The sequence below is a fragment of the Crinia signifera genome, chromosome 3, assembly GCF_055691185.1.
Source record: "Crinia signifera chromosome 3, ASM5569118v1, whole genome shotgun sequence".
Lineage (NCBI taxonomy): Eukaryota > Metazoa > Chordata > Amphibia > Anura > Myobatrachidae > Crinia > Crinia signifera.
In genome coordinates this window covers 212758654-212775459 of record NC_139219.1, presented here as the reverse complement: position 1 = coordinate 212775459, position 16806 = coordinate 212758654, and the positions used below count along the sequence as shown (strand labels likewise).

The 16806-nt window shown below is 43.9% G+C and overlaps 1 protein-coding gene across 1 annotated transcript in view; it reads left to right on the top strand.

The window, feature by feature from the left end:
* The window catches only part of MYOM2 (myomesin 2), a 268492-nt gene that overhangs the window by 161262 nt on the left and 90424 nt on the right, over positions 1 to 16806 (top strand). Inside the window, exons 10-13 of the mRNA XM_083177359.1 lie at positions 761 to 902; positions 3024 to 3223; positions 8663 to 8716; positions 13137 to 13264. Coding sequence (XP_083033485.1) covers positions 761 to 902; positions 3024 to 3223; positions 8663 to 8716; positions 13137 to 13264 — 524 coding nt within the window. The remainder of the gene's footprint in view (positions 1 to 760; positions 903 to 3023; positions 3224 to 8662; positions 8717 to 13136; positions 13265 to 16806) is intronic.

The window sequence follows — 16806 nt, the reverse complement described above, 5'->3', positions numbered from 1 at the left end:
GCGTACCTGCAACATATTTCTTACAGGTACTCCGTACCACTCCATACCCCCTTACTTGCAACACTGTTTATTTTAAAGGTAGTTTATGCAAGACTATGGGCCAGATGCACTAAGTTTCAAAAATGACAAAATGGAGAGTGATAAACAGCCAGCCAATCAGCTCCTACCTGTCATGTCACAGACTGTGTTGATTGGTTAGTTGTTTATGACTCTCCATTTTATCACTTTTGAAGCTTAGTGCGTGGATTAACCCCTTCGCTGGCATCCTGAGAATTGCCCAGACAGGCAAATCCTTAAAATACTTGGGAGTGCCGCTGCCTGTGCCTCCTTCTTCTGGGCAGCACTGCTGAGCTGAGCGCTGAGATCAGCACTGCGCTCAGCTTGTGCTGCTGCCTAGCCCTGCCTCCTTTCCCCGCTGTGTCCTTACTAACGTCACGCCCTGGAAACACAGTGGGTTTTTATTTCAGGGAGCGCTCCCCTCAAAGAACTTTCCCAGTGGGGAGCGCTCCCTAACAAAAAACCTGCCACTAAGAAAAACACTGTTTTTGAATAAAAGACCAATACGTTTATCTATATATCCTGCCCTGCATCAGTTTCAATGCGATGGCAGTTTTGTGCCCCTAGTCCAGCTCCCAAAGATCTTCAAACCTCTATATCTCCCTGCAGTTCCCTCTCCCCACTTCTTGCCCTGCAGATCTCTTCCTCCTACCCCATGTAACCTCCCTATGTCCCTGTACTCTTTTTTTTTTCACCAATGTAGATGCTGCGGCTTTGGTGGCAGGGGCACCAGGTGCACCAATGGATGTTGACTGCAATGATGCTAATAAAGATTATGTGATTGTGTCATGGAAGCCACCAAACACTGCCAGTGAGGCTCCAGTCATTGGATACTTTGTTGATAAGTAAGTATCTTAATAGTGTTATCTATTTTCCATTTATTATACCGAGTGTTTCCCAAACTGGGCACCGCGTCACACTGGGGTGCCTCAGAACACTTGCAAGCGTCCCTTGTATTGGTGGTTCAGGACCAATTCAAATTATTTATGGTCAATGTACTGTAATAGGCAAAACTATGGCTGATGGACATCATTCATAACATATGTGGACAAATAAAAGCAAATCACTTTTATGCTCTAGGGCGCCGTTATTCAAAAAGTTACTGAACCACTGACTAGATAGATTGGGGTTGTGAACCACTGACTAATCCACTTGTGTACATTCTCCAGTTTAGATCTCATCTGAAATAGCCAACGTTCATAGATCCTTCTTGGTAAAAACTAGCACAATAACTGTGCTAAGATGGTGTCCATGTCAACAGAAACACAGAAAACTGTGAAAAACTTGTGTCGACCAAGTTTATGTCGACCTTTGGCTTGTGCTGACCTTCTGTCAATGTGGACCTAGTAGACCATTCTTAGGTGTTGACATACTCACTGTCAACCTTTAGTGGTCAATATAGTGATTGTCAGCTTAGACATTGTTGACCATTTATCCCAGAGCGCTGTAGATTTGCGGAATTATATTGATGTTGTAATTGGTTGCTTCGTATCAGAGTTATGTGGCAAAAACGCCTGCTATTTACAAGGCATCACCAATGTGACAGTTGGTGAACTCTCCCTGTGCACCTGCTGGCTGACCTGGAACATGTGACCTGATGGGTGGTCTAGAAACTGACAACTATTTGCAGCGACCTATTAAGCTAGAAATTTTCTAAAGTCGACTCCTAAGGGGGTGAAAAGTGGTAAAATGTTCTGCCCATCAATCCTCCGCCCAGTAGGAACTGGACACATCAGCATGTCTTAAGGTGCCCACATACGGTGCAATGATCGCACCCGTTATGGGCTGGATCGCATCTTAAAGCATGCGTTTTGCATGTGATTTGCGTGCGATCCGGTCCCCGGGCAGTACAAAAAGTATGTGCAACATATACTTTTTGTACTGTGTGATGCGATACCCGCAGGAGCAAGCATCGCATCGCATGGTGCTGTCGCACCATGTATGGGCACCTTTACTTTAATAGCTTAATTAATTATCATGCAGTTTTAAATAATTTATATTAGTTCAAACTTTACTGCTAAGAAATATGATTTACTAAGTCCTGGAGAGAGATAAAGTGGACAGAGGTAAGGTATCAACCAATAAGCACCTGTTAATTTTCGAAACACAGCTTGTAGTATGGCAGTTAGGAAGTGTTTGGCTGGTACTTTATCTCTGACCATGTTATCTCTCTCCAAGGATTAGTACATAGTCCCCATAGTTAGACAGTGCCAATTAACAGCTGGACATTGAAGCAGTAATGGAAAACTTGTTAATAAAGAAACACAAATATATTTATACTAAAATAGAGTTAATAAACAAACACAAATCATATGTAATGTTTCCATTAATATTTATTATAGCACATTACAGTGGGTGAGGGATCCGGTATGAAATCCCGATGGTCAAAATCCAGACAGGGTCAAAATCCCGAATGGGTGAAAATACCGACAAGGACAAAATCCCAACAAGGTGAAACAGTCAACATGACTTTGGGTCGACAGGTCGCGAGGTCGACATGGGTTTTTTTTACTGTTTTTTGACCCGAATGTCGACACAATCGACATTGACACAGTTGGAAGTGAACCGCAGCTCCTCGTATCGCTCGATTCGCAAGCGATGCTTCGGGCACCGTGCCTCGCTGCGCACAACACACTATTTTATTCTCCCACCACGCCCTAGTGGATGGTAGGGCATGAAATAAAAATACCACCTGTCGGGTATTTTGACCTTGTTGGGATTTTAAATGTCGGGATTTTGTCCTTGTCTGGATTTGAAATGTCGGGATTTTGTCCTTGTTGGTATTTTCACCCATTCGGGATTTTGACCCTGTCAGGATTTTGACCGTCGGGATTTTGACTGCATCCCGGTGAGGTATATCACTGTTACCAATAGTAATCATTATAAATTAACTAATGTATCTTGGTATACTGTAAGTAATACTTTTTTCAACAAATAAAATACATCTTTATTGTTTTTCCCAATAGGTGTGAGGTGGGTACTGAAAATTGGATCCAATGCAATGATTCTCCAGTTAAGATCTGCAAATATCCTGTGACTGGTCTGTATGAAGGACGGTCATACCTATTCCGTGTCAGAGCAGTTAACAAAGCTGGAGTAAGCAGACCATCAAGAGTTTCTGTAGCAGTTGCTGCTTTGGATCCTGCTGATCTGTCACGGTTGCAAAGTAGGTACACAAATAATCTCAACCCCCTAGCCTAACTCTCTCAACCCCCTAGCCTAACTCTCTCAACCCCCTAGCCTAACTCTCTCAACCCTCTAGCCATCACCAAAATTTGATTCTCTCAGTCTTTTACAATTTACCTATAAGTCTCTCCATTAGTGGTCTCTCTGTGTCCCACACTACACTATCCACTCCTGAGGATATTGGAGTCTTTATTTCCAGTTGCTGCAGTTTTTCTTCCTGAGCCCTCTCTTTCGTTCTCCTCCTTTGAGGTTTAGTCTGTGCACCCAATTCGCCTTCGGTCTGCTGGCTACATTATTTCCTTTCCATTGACCTTCCCATTTCCCCCCACTGCTGGGAACCCACACTACCATCTAATTTCCTTTGGCCATTACCTCCCTCTGTCACTGTTCCACAACATGCCACTGAATCTGTTCATTGATGCCACTGAATCTGTTCTCTTTCTTCCTCTTGAAACCCTCCTCTGCCCCACCTAAATACCACAAACAAGCTGTTTTACTTTATAATCCACCCATACTACTGCTTTTGACTGTGCTGCCCCAGTAGTCAGTTTCCGTCTCTATCCTTCTGCACCCCATTCCTGGCTTACTCTCTACCTTTAATAATTTACCTGCACTGATGTACAATATTGGAGGAGGTCATGGACGTATGCTTTGTTCCTCCACTTCATGATTTCCTACTTCAACTGTGTCCTTTCTTATTCCAAAGAGGGTTTCTATAAATGTCTTATCTCTTCCCAAACTTCCCACTCACAATGTCAATTTGCCACTTTCAGCTCCTTCCTCTGTCCTGCCACTTCTCCAATTCCTTCTTCCCTCTGTGCATTGACTGTACAATCCACTTCATCATCAAACACAAGGCCACCTGCTCCTCCATCCTCCTGCTTTTGCACCACTGACCTCCTCCCTGCCCTACTTATCATTTTTGCATTATTTTCCACCATTAGAGGCAACATCTGCACCTGCACCTCCACCTTCTCTCTTCGCCCAATTTCCTCTCACTTCTCTCTATTCTGCCATCTTGCTCCCATCATGCTCATCTCTTAAAAACCTGTTTCTCTCTATTGACTCCGTCTTATTCTCCTTCAAACAGATCCTCGTGTTGCTGCTCCTTTATTAATTTATTAACTTTACTAAGCCAAATCTCTCTCATACTACGGACTTAACCCTCGCCTCCTTCACATCCATATGTTTTATCTATCCACTTCCTTCTTGTCAATTGTCAATTTGGTATCTGTCCCAATTTTATGCTGATGCCAATCATATCTACATCTCCTTACCTGACCTCTATCCATCCTCTCTTGTGTCTCTAACTGCCTCTTTGCCATTTTGAATGTCCCAGCACTTTCTGAAACTTATAATAAGTAAGACTAAACTAATTATTTCCCCCCTTTTCAAGACCACTCTACCCCCCCCCCCACTCATATGTCCCCTGTCTTACTACTACAAAGGAGTAAGTTCATCCTTGTTGCCCAGAGGAAAGTTTAAGTTTAATGCCCTCCATCCAATAAAAAGGACCAACCGGAGCCCACGGTGGATTGACAGGGCTCCAGCTCCACTGTGTGAGAATGGTCAGGGTCAGACTCATGACATTCACAGCAGAGCTCCACTGGAAAAGCAATGGTCACACTCGAATCCCGCTGTGAACCACAAAGGTGCTGCTGTATATGCATTTGCCCTTTATGGGCTTGGAGCCCGGAGGCAGAAGTCTTTATTGCATCTGTGAGTCACGCCCTTGTATAGTGTTATCCTTAATTCCGCTCCCTCCTTATCGCAGCACCTTCTGGCTATCTACCAGTGCTGTTGCTTCCACATTTGTATAATTTGTAGGATTTGGCCTTGCCTAACCCCACTTGTAAACCCTAATCATGCCCTCATCATCTGCTACCTTGACTACTGTAACCTCTTCTTTTCTGGTCTCTCCCGCTGTCATCTCTCCCCATTCCAATCTGTCATTATGCCTCCGTCCGTGGCTACATATCCCCTTCAGAACTCAGTTCAGACTCCTCGCCCATAATGACTCCTTCCACACCTGTAGTACATATCTAACAATGTCTCTATGAAACTATGTGTTCTTATACTTTGGAAGAATACAGTATCTTTTGGGGTGTGGTATAATTACCCGACAGTCGGGATTCCGACAGTCATTACTCAGACGTCGGAATCCCGACTGCACCGCGTGGGGAGCGCAATGAAGCCCCTTGCGGGCTCGCTGCGCTCGCCACGCTGCGGGCACGGTGGCGAGCTGTGCTCGCCACCTATTTTATTCTCCCTCTATGGTGGTCGTGGACCCCCACGAGGGAGCAGTCGGGATTCCGACGTCGGAGTATTGACTGTCGGAATCCCGACTGTCGGGGAGCCGTCCGGCACCCATCTTTTGCTTCTGCACAATTAGAAAGGACTCCGCCACTGCAGAAAAAGATTGCATACTGTACATGTCTCCTTCTATAATTGCCTTTGGACCTCTTTTGTTTTATGTATTCTTAAAAATGTTTTAATCCCTGTTCCATAAATTATGTGTAATTGTAATTTCTTTGAGTAGCTTCACATAAAAAATGTCACGGTAATGTAATGCTATATTTGGAACTAATAAAATATTGCAGGAAATTAACATGTTTAGTATGTTTTGCCTTTTCGATTCTGATCCATATATTTGGGAGTATTGTTATTCTCATGTAGTAGTAAACAGTGAATTAATGTACTTCTTTTTGCCAGTTAGTTTGGAAATATGGAGCATATACTGCATGCAGCTCCCGTAAGACTATAATCTAGAAACAGATGTCAGACTATATTCCACTACAGAGGAGCATAAAAATGTTTTATAACTCAGCATTAATAAATCACAGGGTTATACCTTTACACATGTATTGGTCATATTTTTTTTTAAATAAAAGTTAATCCAGAAACTTAGTTTAGCCATACACATTTGTTTTAATTCCATATTTGAAATCAAGTAAATAAATAATCTAGTGAACAAAGTATAGCTGGGGATCAATATGTGTTTACAGAGATAGTGAAGAAAAAGTTTTTACTGTGTACACCAGGGGTTCCCAAACTTTTTTGAATCACGGCGCCCTAGAGCATCAAAATGTTTTCAAGGCACCCCTAGGCCAAATGCTTCTTATCGAGAGATTCAGAAAAAAATATTAAATGAAGTGCATTGTGTGTATATGTCACAGTTATGTGGTGAGGGACAGGATTTGCTTCTGTTTGTCCACATATATTATGATTGGCAGCCACAAGCACTGGTTTTGCCTGGTACATTGACCATAAATAATATGAATTGATCCTGGTCCACCAACCCAAGGCACCCCTGCAAGTGTCCTGAGGAACCACTGGTGTACACACATTCTGCAGTGCTTGGCGATGTTCCTCCAAGGTTTGATACACCTGTGGGACATCCTTCATCTTGTGCATTGCTTAAATGTTTATATATATACTAATATAGAAAGAAAAAACATGGGGAATGAGTTGGGAGGGCAAGATAGCAGTAGTGACCTTTGTGTTGATACATGACTTTGGTTCTAACATATGTAGAATCCCTGGGATATGACTAATGGAAGTTATCATATTGTTATAGAACCAATTTGTTTTCCTCACATGGGTATGGGAATGAGGTCATTAATGAGTGATAAATTCAGAATGATTAGACAGGGTGGTAACATGAGGAATCTCCAGTAGGATAGGGTGTGCAGGCGCCAGGACCTCTAAGTGCTAATCCTGTTTAATTTGTCTAAGTAACAGTAACTGTCAATGAAATGACAGCAGGACAGAAGCAGAAGGAAATGTAGCAGTACAGCATAAGGGAGCAGTGTGAAAGTCCCATGACATGAAACGTAATATTTGCTAAGGTGTAAAGTCTGATTACAACACTTTAGCTTAGACCTCTAGGTGCTGTTAGCTATGAAACATTCCCCATGCTTATGAGCAGCACTGCCTATATTCTGTTTCTGAGACAAAGCCTTTACTTTAGCAGCCAAGGGGGGAATTTACTAAGATGTGTATTCTGCTTCACATGTGATGTTGCTATGGGCAACCTATCAGAATCTACTTATTTATTTAGCACCCTCTAGAAGATAGTCGACAGGATCTGATTGGCCCATAGCAACATCACATGTGAAGTAGAATACACATCTTAGTAAATTTCCCCCACGGTTTCATCATCTGCTGCAACATCTTGGTTTCTTATAGGATGGGAGTTACGTTTACATTATACAATTGTATAGTAGGGCTCTAGCAACTGACTAAACTGATTGTTGTATCCTAGTATTGCAATTAATAGGACTGTAACACCACACAGTGCTAAGCATAATATCATACCTCCCAACATGACCCATTCAGAGTTGCAGGGCTGCAGCACAGTCCAAAATTCAGATTGGGGAGCCCCGCCAGCTGTCAACCCAAACACGGGACTCACTGGCAAATGTGGCTCCCCTATTTGAATTTGAGACAGTGGTGCAGTCCCACCTCTGCAACTGCTGATGTCCAGGAGCAGAGCATTTTGTCCCTCCTGGAATGGGTCATGTTGGGAGGTATGTAATATTGCTGTACTGAAGTGCGAATAGATGTTTTACATAAACATCCATTCGCAGGCTTGGGTGCAGGGGAGAAATTATTCAATAGTCAGCGACCATCAAATTATTTCTCCAGCGCTCGCAGATCTGAGACACCTCTATGGTGTCTCAGATCTGTGGGTGCCCTGTGTGGGAAGCGGGCAGACAGCTGACATCCACTGACATCAGCTGCCCGCCCCCTGCACCCACATCATCGGGGAATTACCATGAGAACACCCAGCGTTTTCATGGGAACGCCCATGAAACGTTGGGAGTTCCCATGGGTCAATCACCCCCCCTGCCGCCTCACGCCCCGCCCACACTTTTGTGTGCAAGTGCCTGTCGAATAATCTGTTCGCCGTGGCCGCTCACACACAGGGGCTGCACATGCACGTAAATAATTATGCGCATGCGCAGTCGACAAAAAATTGCTCCCCTGGGAGTACATGCAGGGGAGCGTGTTAATCAGAATAGGGCCCATAGATTGTAAACACCAACGGTACGAGGACTGACGTGGATGTTACAATATTCTCTGTAAAGTGTTGTGGAATATATGTGCTGTGTGCTATAGAAATAACTGGTAATAAATAAATTTAAAAAGACTGGAAACAGCACAAGAATGGGCGCAGGTCATATGACAAATTATTGCTCCTATCCAGATCCAGTTATGTTCAGCCATATTTTTCTGAGATAGATCCATGGTTTTTGACCCTTTATAAATATCGCTGCCATTCTCACAAAATAAGTAGGTTACGTTATTAATAAGATCACATTTATAATCCACAATACATTAATCCAACCTATTAAAATTTTAGTTGAAATAATTCACCATTATACAATACTACATAAAACATTTTTTGTCTTTACAGCAATCCACCTGGATGGGGGGAAAGAAATCGTTATCTGTCAGGATGACTTGGAAGGTATTTCACTTACGTTATTGTGATACTGGGCTCTCTGAGTAAAATCATAAGCAACTGCTTTCCCTTTAAAAGATACTCTTTATTGTTTATATAACATAATGTAACATCAGGGGTATAAGCACTGCATACTGTACACCAGTGAATAAAGCCTCATGCTGCCAATAAATACTTTGGATTATACTATACCAATAGTATTTACCTGCAACATTTCAAATTGATAATTAAAATATATATATATATATATATATATATATATATATATATATATATATATATTGAAATGTATGATCTGTTTATATCAGGGGTTCTCAAACACTGTCTTCAGGGTCCCACACAGTTCAAGTTCCTAGGTCACCTGGCAGGTGCACAGTTGTACTCCTTTGGGCTATTTCACACGATCCGGCTCCTGCCAGGTAGCGAAACCCCGCATGGCCAGGAAGCCACCACCGTACTTAATAATGGACACAAATGTGTCCATTCACACGGGGCGGCCACAGCCATCCCCACCATTGTAAACTGCTGTGTGCGGCACGGCTTCCTGGCCGTGCAGGGTTTTACTGCCCAGCAGGAGCCGGAGCGTGTGTAATATTGCCCTTACTCACTGACACATTTTCCAGGTAACCCAGCAGGTGCACAGGGGCATTGATTACTCATTGACACATTTGAAATGATCCACAGGTGGAGCCAATTATCTCACTTGTGATTCTGGGCCTTATTCTAGTTCACTCTTTCTGACAAAATCCTTCTTAGATGGACAAAACCATGTGCACTGCAGGGGGGCAGATGTAAAATGTGCAGAGGGAATTAGATTTGGGTGAGTTATTTTGTTGCTGTGCAGGGTAAATACTGGCTGCATTATTTTTACACTGCAATATAGAGATCACTTTGATGTAAAACCGCAACCAAATCTAATTCTCTCTGCACAAGTAACATCTGCCCCACCTGCAGTGCACATGGTTTTGTCCATCTAAGAAGGATTTTGTCAGAAACAGTGAACTAGAATAAGGCCCTCTGTGAGGAGACCTGCAAAACATGCACTTTGTGAGGACAGAGTTTGATAACCTGTGGCCCATACACACATCCAATCTTCTTTCAGTACATATAGTAGTAATGTTCCTACAGTTGGTTTAGGACACCAAAACTATGCATTCATTTCCCTAATGCAATTTATCCTGAAGGGTCTTCCTCAGTTTTTGTTACAGGCCAATTCCAAGATACTCTGATCTGTATCACTGGGGCAGATGTATCAATCTCCCCTAAACGTTTGTAATCTAACGTTTCCCACTTCTCCTGGCATAACGCTCAGAAGCAGGGACAGTTTTCACCCTAATGTATTATCTTGAAGTTCATGAGTAACGATAATATCAAATTCGATCTAGTAAATCGAATGTGTACAATGTACTATGAATGTATATCGATTTCGATATCAAATTCGATATCTAATGCAAAAGTACAGATCTAATGCCAAATCGAATGGAAAGATCTAGTGCCATATCTAATAGAAAATTGAATCTAAAGGCCCCCATACACTAGGGCGACTTAGGACAAGTCGCCCCCGACTTCCCCCTGAGCTTCCCCGGCTGCTCCCCGGGGGAGCTTGATTAGATTGGCACTTGATGTGCCATTTTTTACATGTGATAAATCGTCTCGATTTATCACATGTAAAAAACCCGGGGAGCAGGGGGGGGCTACAGAGGTGGGAGCAGGGGGGCTGGGGACGCTGCGGGGACAGCGTCTGTGTCCCCCGCTGCTGGGGACGCTGCGGGGACAGCGTCTGTGTCCCCCGCTGCTGGTAACGCTGCGGGGACAGCGTCTGTGTCCTCCGCTGCTGGTAACGCTGCGGGGACAGCGTCTGTGTCCCCCGCTGCTGGTAACGCTGCGGGGACAGCGTCTGTGTCCCCCGCTGCTGGTAACGCTGTGGGGACAGCATCTGTGTCCCCCGCTGCTGGTAACGCTGCGGGGACAGCGTCTGTGTCCCCCGCTGCTGGGGACGCTGCGGGGGACACAGGCGGCATAGAGCCGGGCAGGGGGAGCCGGCGGGAGCTGTCAGTGCTAGAAAAAAAAAGCCTATACAATGAATGGGCAGCCTGTGATTGGCTGAGCGCTCTCTCAGCCAATTGCTGACTGGCTGAGAGAGCGCTCAGCCAATCACAGGCCGCCCATGCATTGTATGGGCTTTTTTTTTTTATTCAATACTGACAGCTGCCGCCGGCTCCCCCTGCGCGGCTCTATGCCGCCTGTGTCCCCCGCAGCATCCCCAGCCCCCCCTGCTCCCTCTACCGCCTCGCCGCCCCACTAGGTCCCAAGTCGCCCGACGCAGATCCGATGCGCACGGGACCGCGCATCGGATCTGAGGGGACATCAAAACTAGCCGATTTTGGTCCGATTTCGGCCAGATCCGACTGATCTGGCTGAAATCTGACCAAAATCGGCTAGTGTATGGGGGCCTTAACATCGAATCAAAAGCAAATCGATGTGTGTGTACAGGGCTATACACTATCATTAGGAATTTTCTGAAACCCTATGCTATTACAATTAACTTCCAGTTATCTTTACTGCAGCTGGACCGTCCACTTTAAGAGTCAATAACACAGTGCTGCTAATTAAAAAACATACACTTAATAAATGTTATATGTTGCCTAACCAGTATCTTGTGATCCATAACATACTCATGGCATGCTGTAACGTTGGGCAGTCTATAATAATGACTATACCACATCCCAACATTTAATATGTGGAATAGGGTAATCATACCACAGCAATAAGAAATTCATTTTTATATCCTCTTCATTCAGCTTTTGTTAAGTAACATTTACTAAAATAATGTGCAAAGGGGATGCGGTCATTTAGTCTACAGCATGATGGTCGACAGTCATTAGGTCGACACCATTAGGTCGACATGGGAAAGGTCGACATGGGTCTAGGTCGACATGGGGCGTTTGACTGTCGACCTAGACATTGTCGAACTCATGACCTGTCTAACTAATGACATGTCAAACTCAGGACCTTTTGACCTTTTCCCATGTCAACCTTTTCCTATGTCGACCTCGACCCATGTTGACCTTTTCCCATGTCGACCTAATGGTGTCGACCTAATGACTGTCGACCATCATGCTGTAGACCAAATGATCCCAACCCATGCAAAATTCTATTTAAGAAATGTGGCCAGTCTAAATGGCCATTTAAAGTTTTACCTTAAAGAGTTACATACAGTACCATAATATATTATAATAATGCCATAAGTGTCATTCCCAAGTTTGCGAGCAACTTCACTGTACCTTCCTATGTCTGCCCTGATAACAATATTTGTGTTAAATCAACTTTTAACAGCACTGCAAATTTTGACATGCACTGCACTATAGGCAGTGTTGGACTGCCCATCTGGGTACAAGGGAAACCCCCGGTGGGCCCACTGCCAACTCCTGACCCCCCTTCCCCCCACCTTCAATTATAGGGATTAGGTTCCAGATTGTGCACATGAATTATACATTATACAAATGTTATATTATACTGCACAGGACTATGGTGCAGGGCCATCACTAGAAATGCTGGGGCCCGGGACTGACCTACAGTCCGGGCCCCCAGCGGCACAGCACCATACCACCGAACGCGCCCGCCCTCCCACCCCCGCCTGCCAGCACCCTGCAAGCCATTGCCGGCACCCTGCCTGCCAGCACCCTGCCTCCCCCTACTCTGTCCCCATTACTTACCATCGTGTCGCAGCCGCGTCCTCCGGCTCGTTCAGTCTCCACGGTCCGAGCACACACTGCACAGTGCAGCCTGCAGAGTCCCTCTGTGTCCTAGGCTAGGCACTCTGCAGGCTGCACTGTGCACGGGGGGAGGTAGGGCCGGCTGCCGGGTGAGGAACGCTGGGTGTGGTGGTAGGCGGCTGTGGGTAGCTGCCTGGGCCCCTCCAGAGGCCAAGGCACGGGACAGCTGTACCCAGGGAACCCCCCTGTCGGCGGCCCTGCTATGGTGTGTTCTAGTGTGCATTGCTGTAACTAATGTGCTACATTATCATGCATGCACTAGCAGTATTTACTAAACTTTACTATACTATTAACTTTAACGGTTAGCCAAACGTCTGTGGCAGCTGGTCACACTCCCCTGGAGACTGGCCACACCCCTAAAGTGGGCCCCTTTAAAAAATATTAAAATCCCCGGAGGGCCCTTCATTGCCCCAGGCCGACACTGTATGTGGGTGAAGGACTGTCCAGCTACTCTATAATACTGTATGTCCTATTGCTGTGTTGATGGGCCATCTCCATAAATCATTTAACAGTTGCATTACATTTTAACTTATTAGTATATTGAGTAAAAAATTGTATGTGCTAAAATAATTTGTGGCTATTTTAAAAAATGCATTGAAAAAATGCTGGACAGCAATAATGGCTTTTTACTAACTGCGGCTCTTATTTAGGTGATGTTAAAATCCCCGGGGCTCCTACCAATGTCCAGGCTTTAGACACAAGCAAAACCTATGTTGTTCTCAGCTGGGATCCACCTGTTCCCCGTGGCAGAGATCCACTGGTGTATTATATTGAGAAGGTAAGGTACAAATGGGTAAAGAACAGTTTGTGGGATATCATCATTTCTACAATACCAATATCCTAGAGCAATTACTGTTGTATGTTGTCTGAATACTGATTTGGGCACAGGGTTCAAATCACTTTAAAGAGTGGCTGAACAATGGCAAACTTGCACTGACCACTAATATCAAATCATAAGTTCGATGGTATCAAGAAAACATCACAAAAAGAGAATTGCAGATTATCAACCTGAAGTGTAATGCTGTCGTATATAGCAAGGTCAGCTTCAGGTGTAACAAAGCAAATGAATCAAGAATGTTTATTCTAGTAAATACTATTTGACTCTTAAGGCCCATACACAATAGCAGGCAAACAACGATAAACGATTCCATTATATTCACCTCCCTGTACGACCATGAAGGACGTCGATCAGGGTCGTTCTGGAGGTGAATCGTTATACATTGTCTACTGTGTATGCCTCAACGACGGGCAACAACCGATGGTGTGCATACCCGCGGGTCATTAACAACCATAGCCATCGTCCATGCATACAGGTCAATTTGGCTATGGTCGTTAACATCGTGCAGGGCGAACGTTCTTCTGAATATTTATGATCTTTCACTTTCCCCTTCAAGGGAGAAAGTGAACGATGGTCGTTAACGATGTGTCGTAAGTGACACATCATTGTGTGTGTATGGGCCTTTACACACATACAGTTATGAATCACGCACCAGTCCAAATTATTATTATCTCGACCCTCTTTCCTCCAATTTGTGACAATTATTTAGGGAAATTGTCCCTTTCTAGTAATATTTGGAGGTGCTACCCACTGCTTAAGTACACATTTACAACACACACTAAAGAAAAAGTAAGCAGTTATGTGAGTGCACTAGGGAGTCATATAATGAAAAGTAAAATGTAACTTTTATTATTTCTGATAAAAATGTGAAATATTAAAAACAGTAGGTGAAAGAAAGAATGGAAAAAAGTGTTTTAAAATATATGTAACCACTGCCTATATTCATAAATATTTCAGGACACTTTGTTTCTCATTTAATGTGCTTAGTATTATGCCTCCAATGATTTATTGTACACATGTACACTGTATCATATGAATGTATCAAATCAGTGTCTCCTCAGACAAAATGTAGCAGGATTATTATATCACTGTATGCTCAATACTGCTCTCAAAGTTTTCCCTTAGATCCATGTCTGAGTACAGAAGTAGTAGATATTAATACACGATGCGCTTGCATACAACTTATATACCAGCCAAGTGATCGCTGAGTATGTTATATTGTGTTCCAGGCTTCTCCCTCCATATGCCGTGCCAACGATCGTTTCACATTTTAGCTTTATCAAGGCATCAAGGATGCCACTAGGAGAAGTGATATAGCGCATATAGGGTCCAAAAGACACTGTATAATTAGTAGTCTAAAGGTGATAAACACGATAAAAGTGCACCTACAGTATAATAAGTTATCATAAAGCACAGCCCAAGTGTGGATAACTCCTGTCTAGCTCTAGCGCTAGTTCTCCATAATGTTGAATGCATATAGCTAAATGATATGGTATGTCCAATTTTGTTATAAGAACACTGAATAAAAGAGAAACTTATTGCCATCTTGCACATACATTCTAACATGGAACATAGGGGGTTATTCTAGTGAGAAGTGAACTAGAATAAGGCCCATAGTGTTCACCTGGCTTCTAACAAAAAGCCCTCACCTGTATATTTTTCCCACATTTTATTATTATAGTGGGAAGAATAGGAGGAGAAGCCTGGAACACAATATAACATACTCAGCGATCATTTGGCTGGTATATAGTTGTGTGCAAGCGCATCGTGTATTAATATCTACTACTTTTGTACTCAGACATGGATCTAAGGGAAAACTTTGAGAGCAGTAGTGAGCATACAGAGATATAATTATCCTGCTACATTTTGTCTGAGGAGACACTGATTTGATACATTCATATGATACAGTGTACATGTGTACAATAAATCATTGGAGGCATAATACTAAGCACATTAAAGGAGAATCAAAGTGTCCTGAAATATTTATGAATATAGGCAGTGGTTACATATAATTTAAAACACTTTTTTCCATTCTTTTTTTTTCACCTACTGTTTTTAATATTTCTCATTTTTATCAGAAATAATAAAAGTTACATTTTACTTTTCATTATATGACTCCCTAGTGCACTCACATAACTGCTTACTTTTTCTTTAGTGTGTGTTGTGACTATTTGACTCTTATTGGAGTCAATTAGGCCTCCAGGACAAAACAGTTGCAATAGTCAGAGCAAATGTGGCACTGCAAAATATTTCCCGCTTCTGTATTAAATATATTGAAGCAACTTTTCATATACAGCTAACTTAATAGACTAAAATGTATTTGGAAAACGGAGGCTTTCATGTACTAAACCAGCAGCTGCCAAAGTTACCTGCGAATGAGTCGTCTCCCTACAGCATTATCTGAGTAGACCATCTTTCGGCATAATACTGGGATGAGTTTTCTCCCTGCAGCATCTTCTGTGCAGCGCCTTCTGTTTGTGTGTAACTAATAGCTATTAGTGTGGAAATTAATGAGCAGCGGAGGCAATATATTACTTTGTTTCCATGGTGACAGTTGTCAAATATGCACAGACAGATGTTGATGCACAATACAATTTCCACTTAGGACAAAAAGTGGCAGAGGGCGCCGTAGGGAGAAGACTACGGCCCTTTTTCTAGTTGTATTGCTTCCATGCGCGTTCGCATGGGGGAGTGCTGTTTAGCGACTGCCTATGCGCATAAACTTTTATGCGCATGTACAGCCGGTTTGTGTGAGTGGCCATGGCAAATTGATTAATCGGCGGCCGCTCACATGCAGCAGTGCGGGCAGGGGGCGTGGTGTGGTGGGCCATGGTCGCGCCCATGGGAATGCCCAGCGTTTCATCGGCGTTCCCATGGAAATTTGCCGGTGAAACTGGTGGCAGCTATCGTCAGCGGATGTTAGCACCTGCCTGCTTCCCGTACAGGGACCCACAGATCTAAGACAGCAGAGAGGTGCCTTAGAACTGCGAGTGCTGTAGAAATCATAAGATGGTTGGAGACCATCAAATGATTTTGCCCCTGGTGTGGGAGGGTGACGGGTGTTGTGCTGGCACCAGGCGGCATTTAGAGGACCCGCACAGCTGCAAATTTTGCAGCTTTGCGGGTCAACCAGAAAGAAAACCGAATTCCAGTGTTCCATATTCCAGGCTTTTTTCTTGTTTTAATTGGGTACTATGTAGCCGATTCCGACACACTTGTAGCGGGCCAAATTCATCCCCGTCCCCGATGGTCCGGGCTTGCGCATGCGCTAATATGGTCATGTGCAAACCCCAGTAGGGAACGGCTTTGGCGAGTTTCACACTGGCTGTACTCTTGCAGATGGAGGCGTGTTGATGCCTGCTTGGGGCCAACATCTGAAGTCACATGAGGTCAGTGCCCACCCCGAATTTGTCAGTTAGCAGGCGCTGGAACAGTCCAGGCTGATTTTTCTTAGCGAAGGCAGGAGAAGTCATTCGATGGTG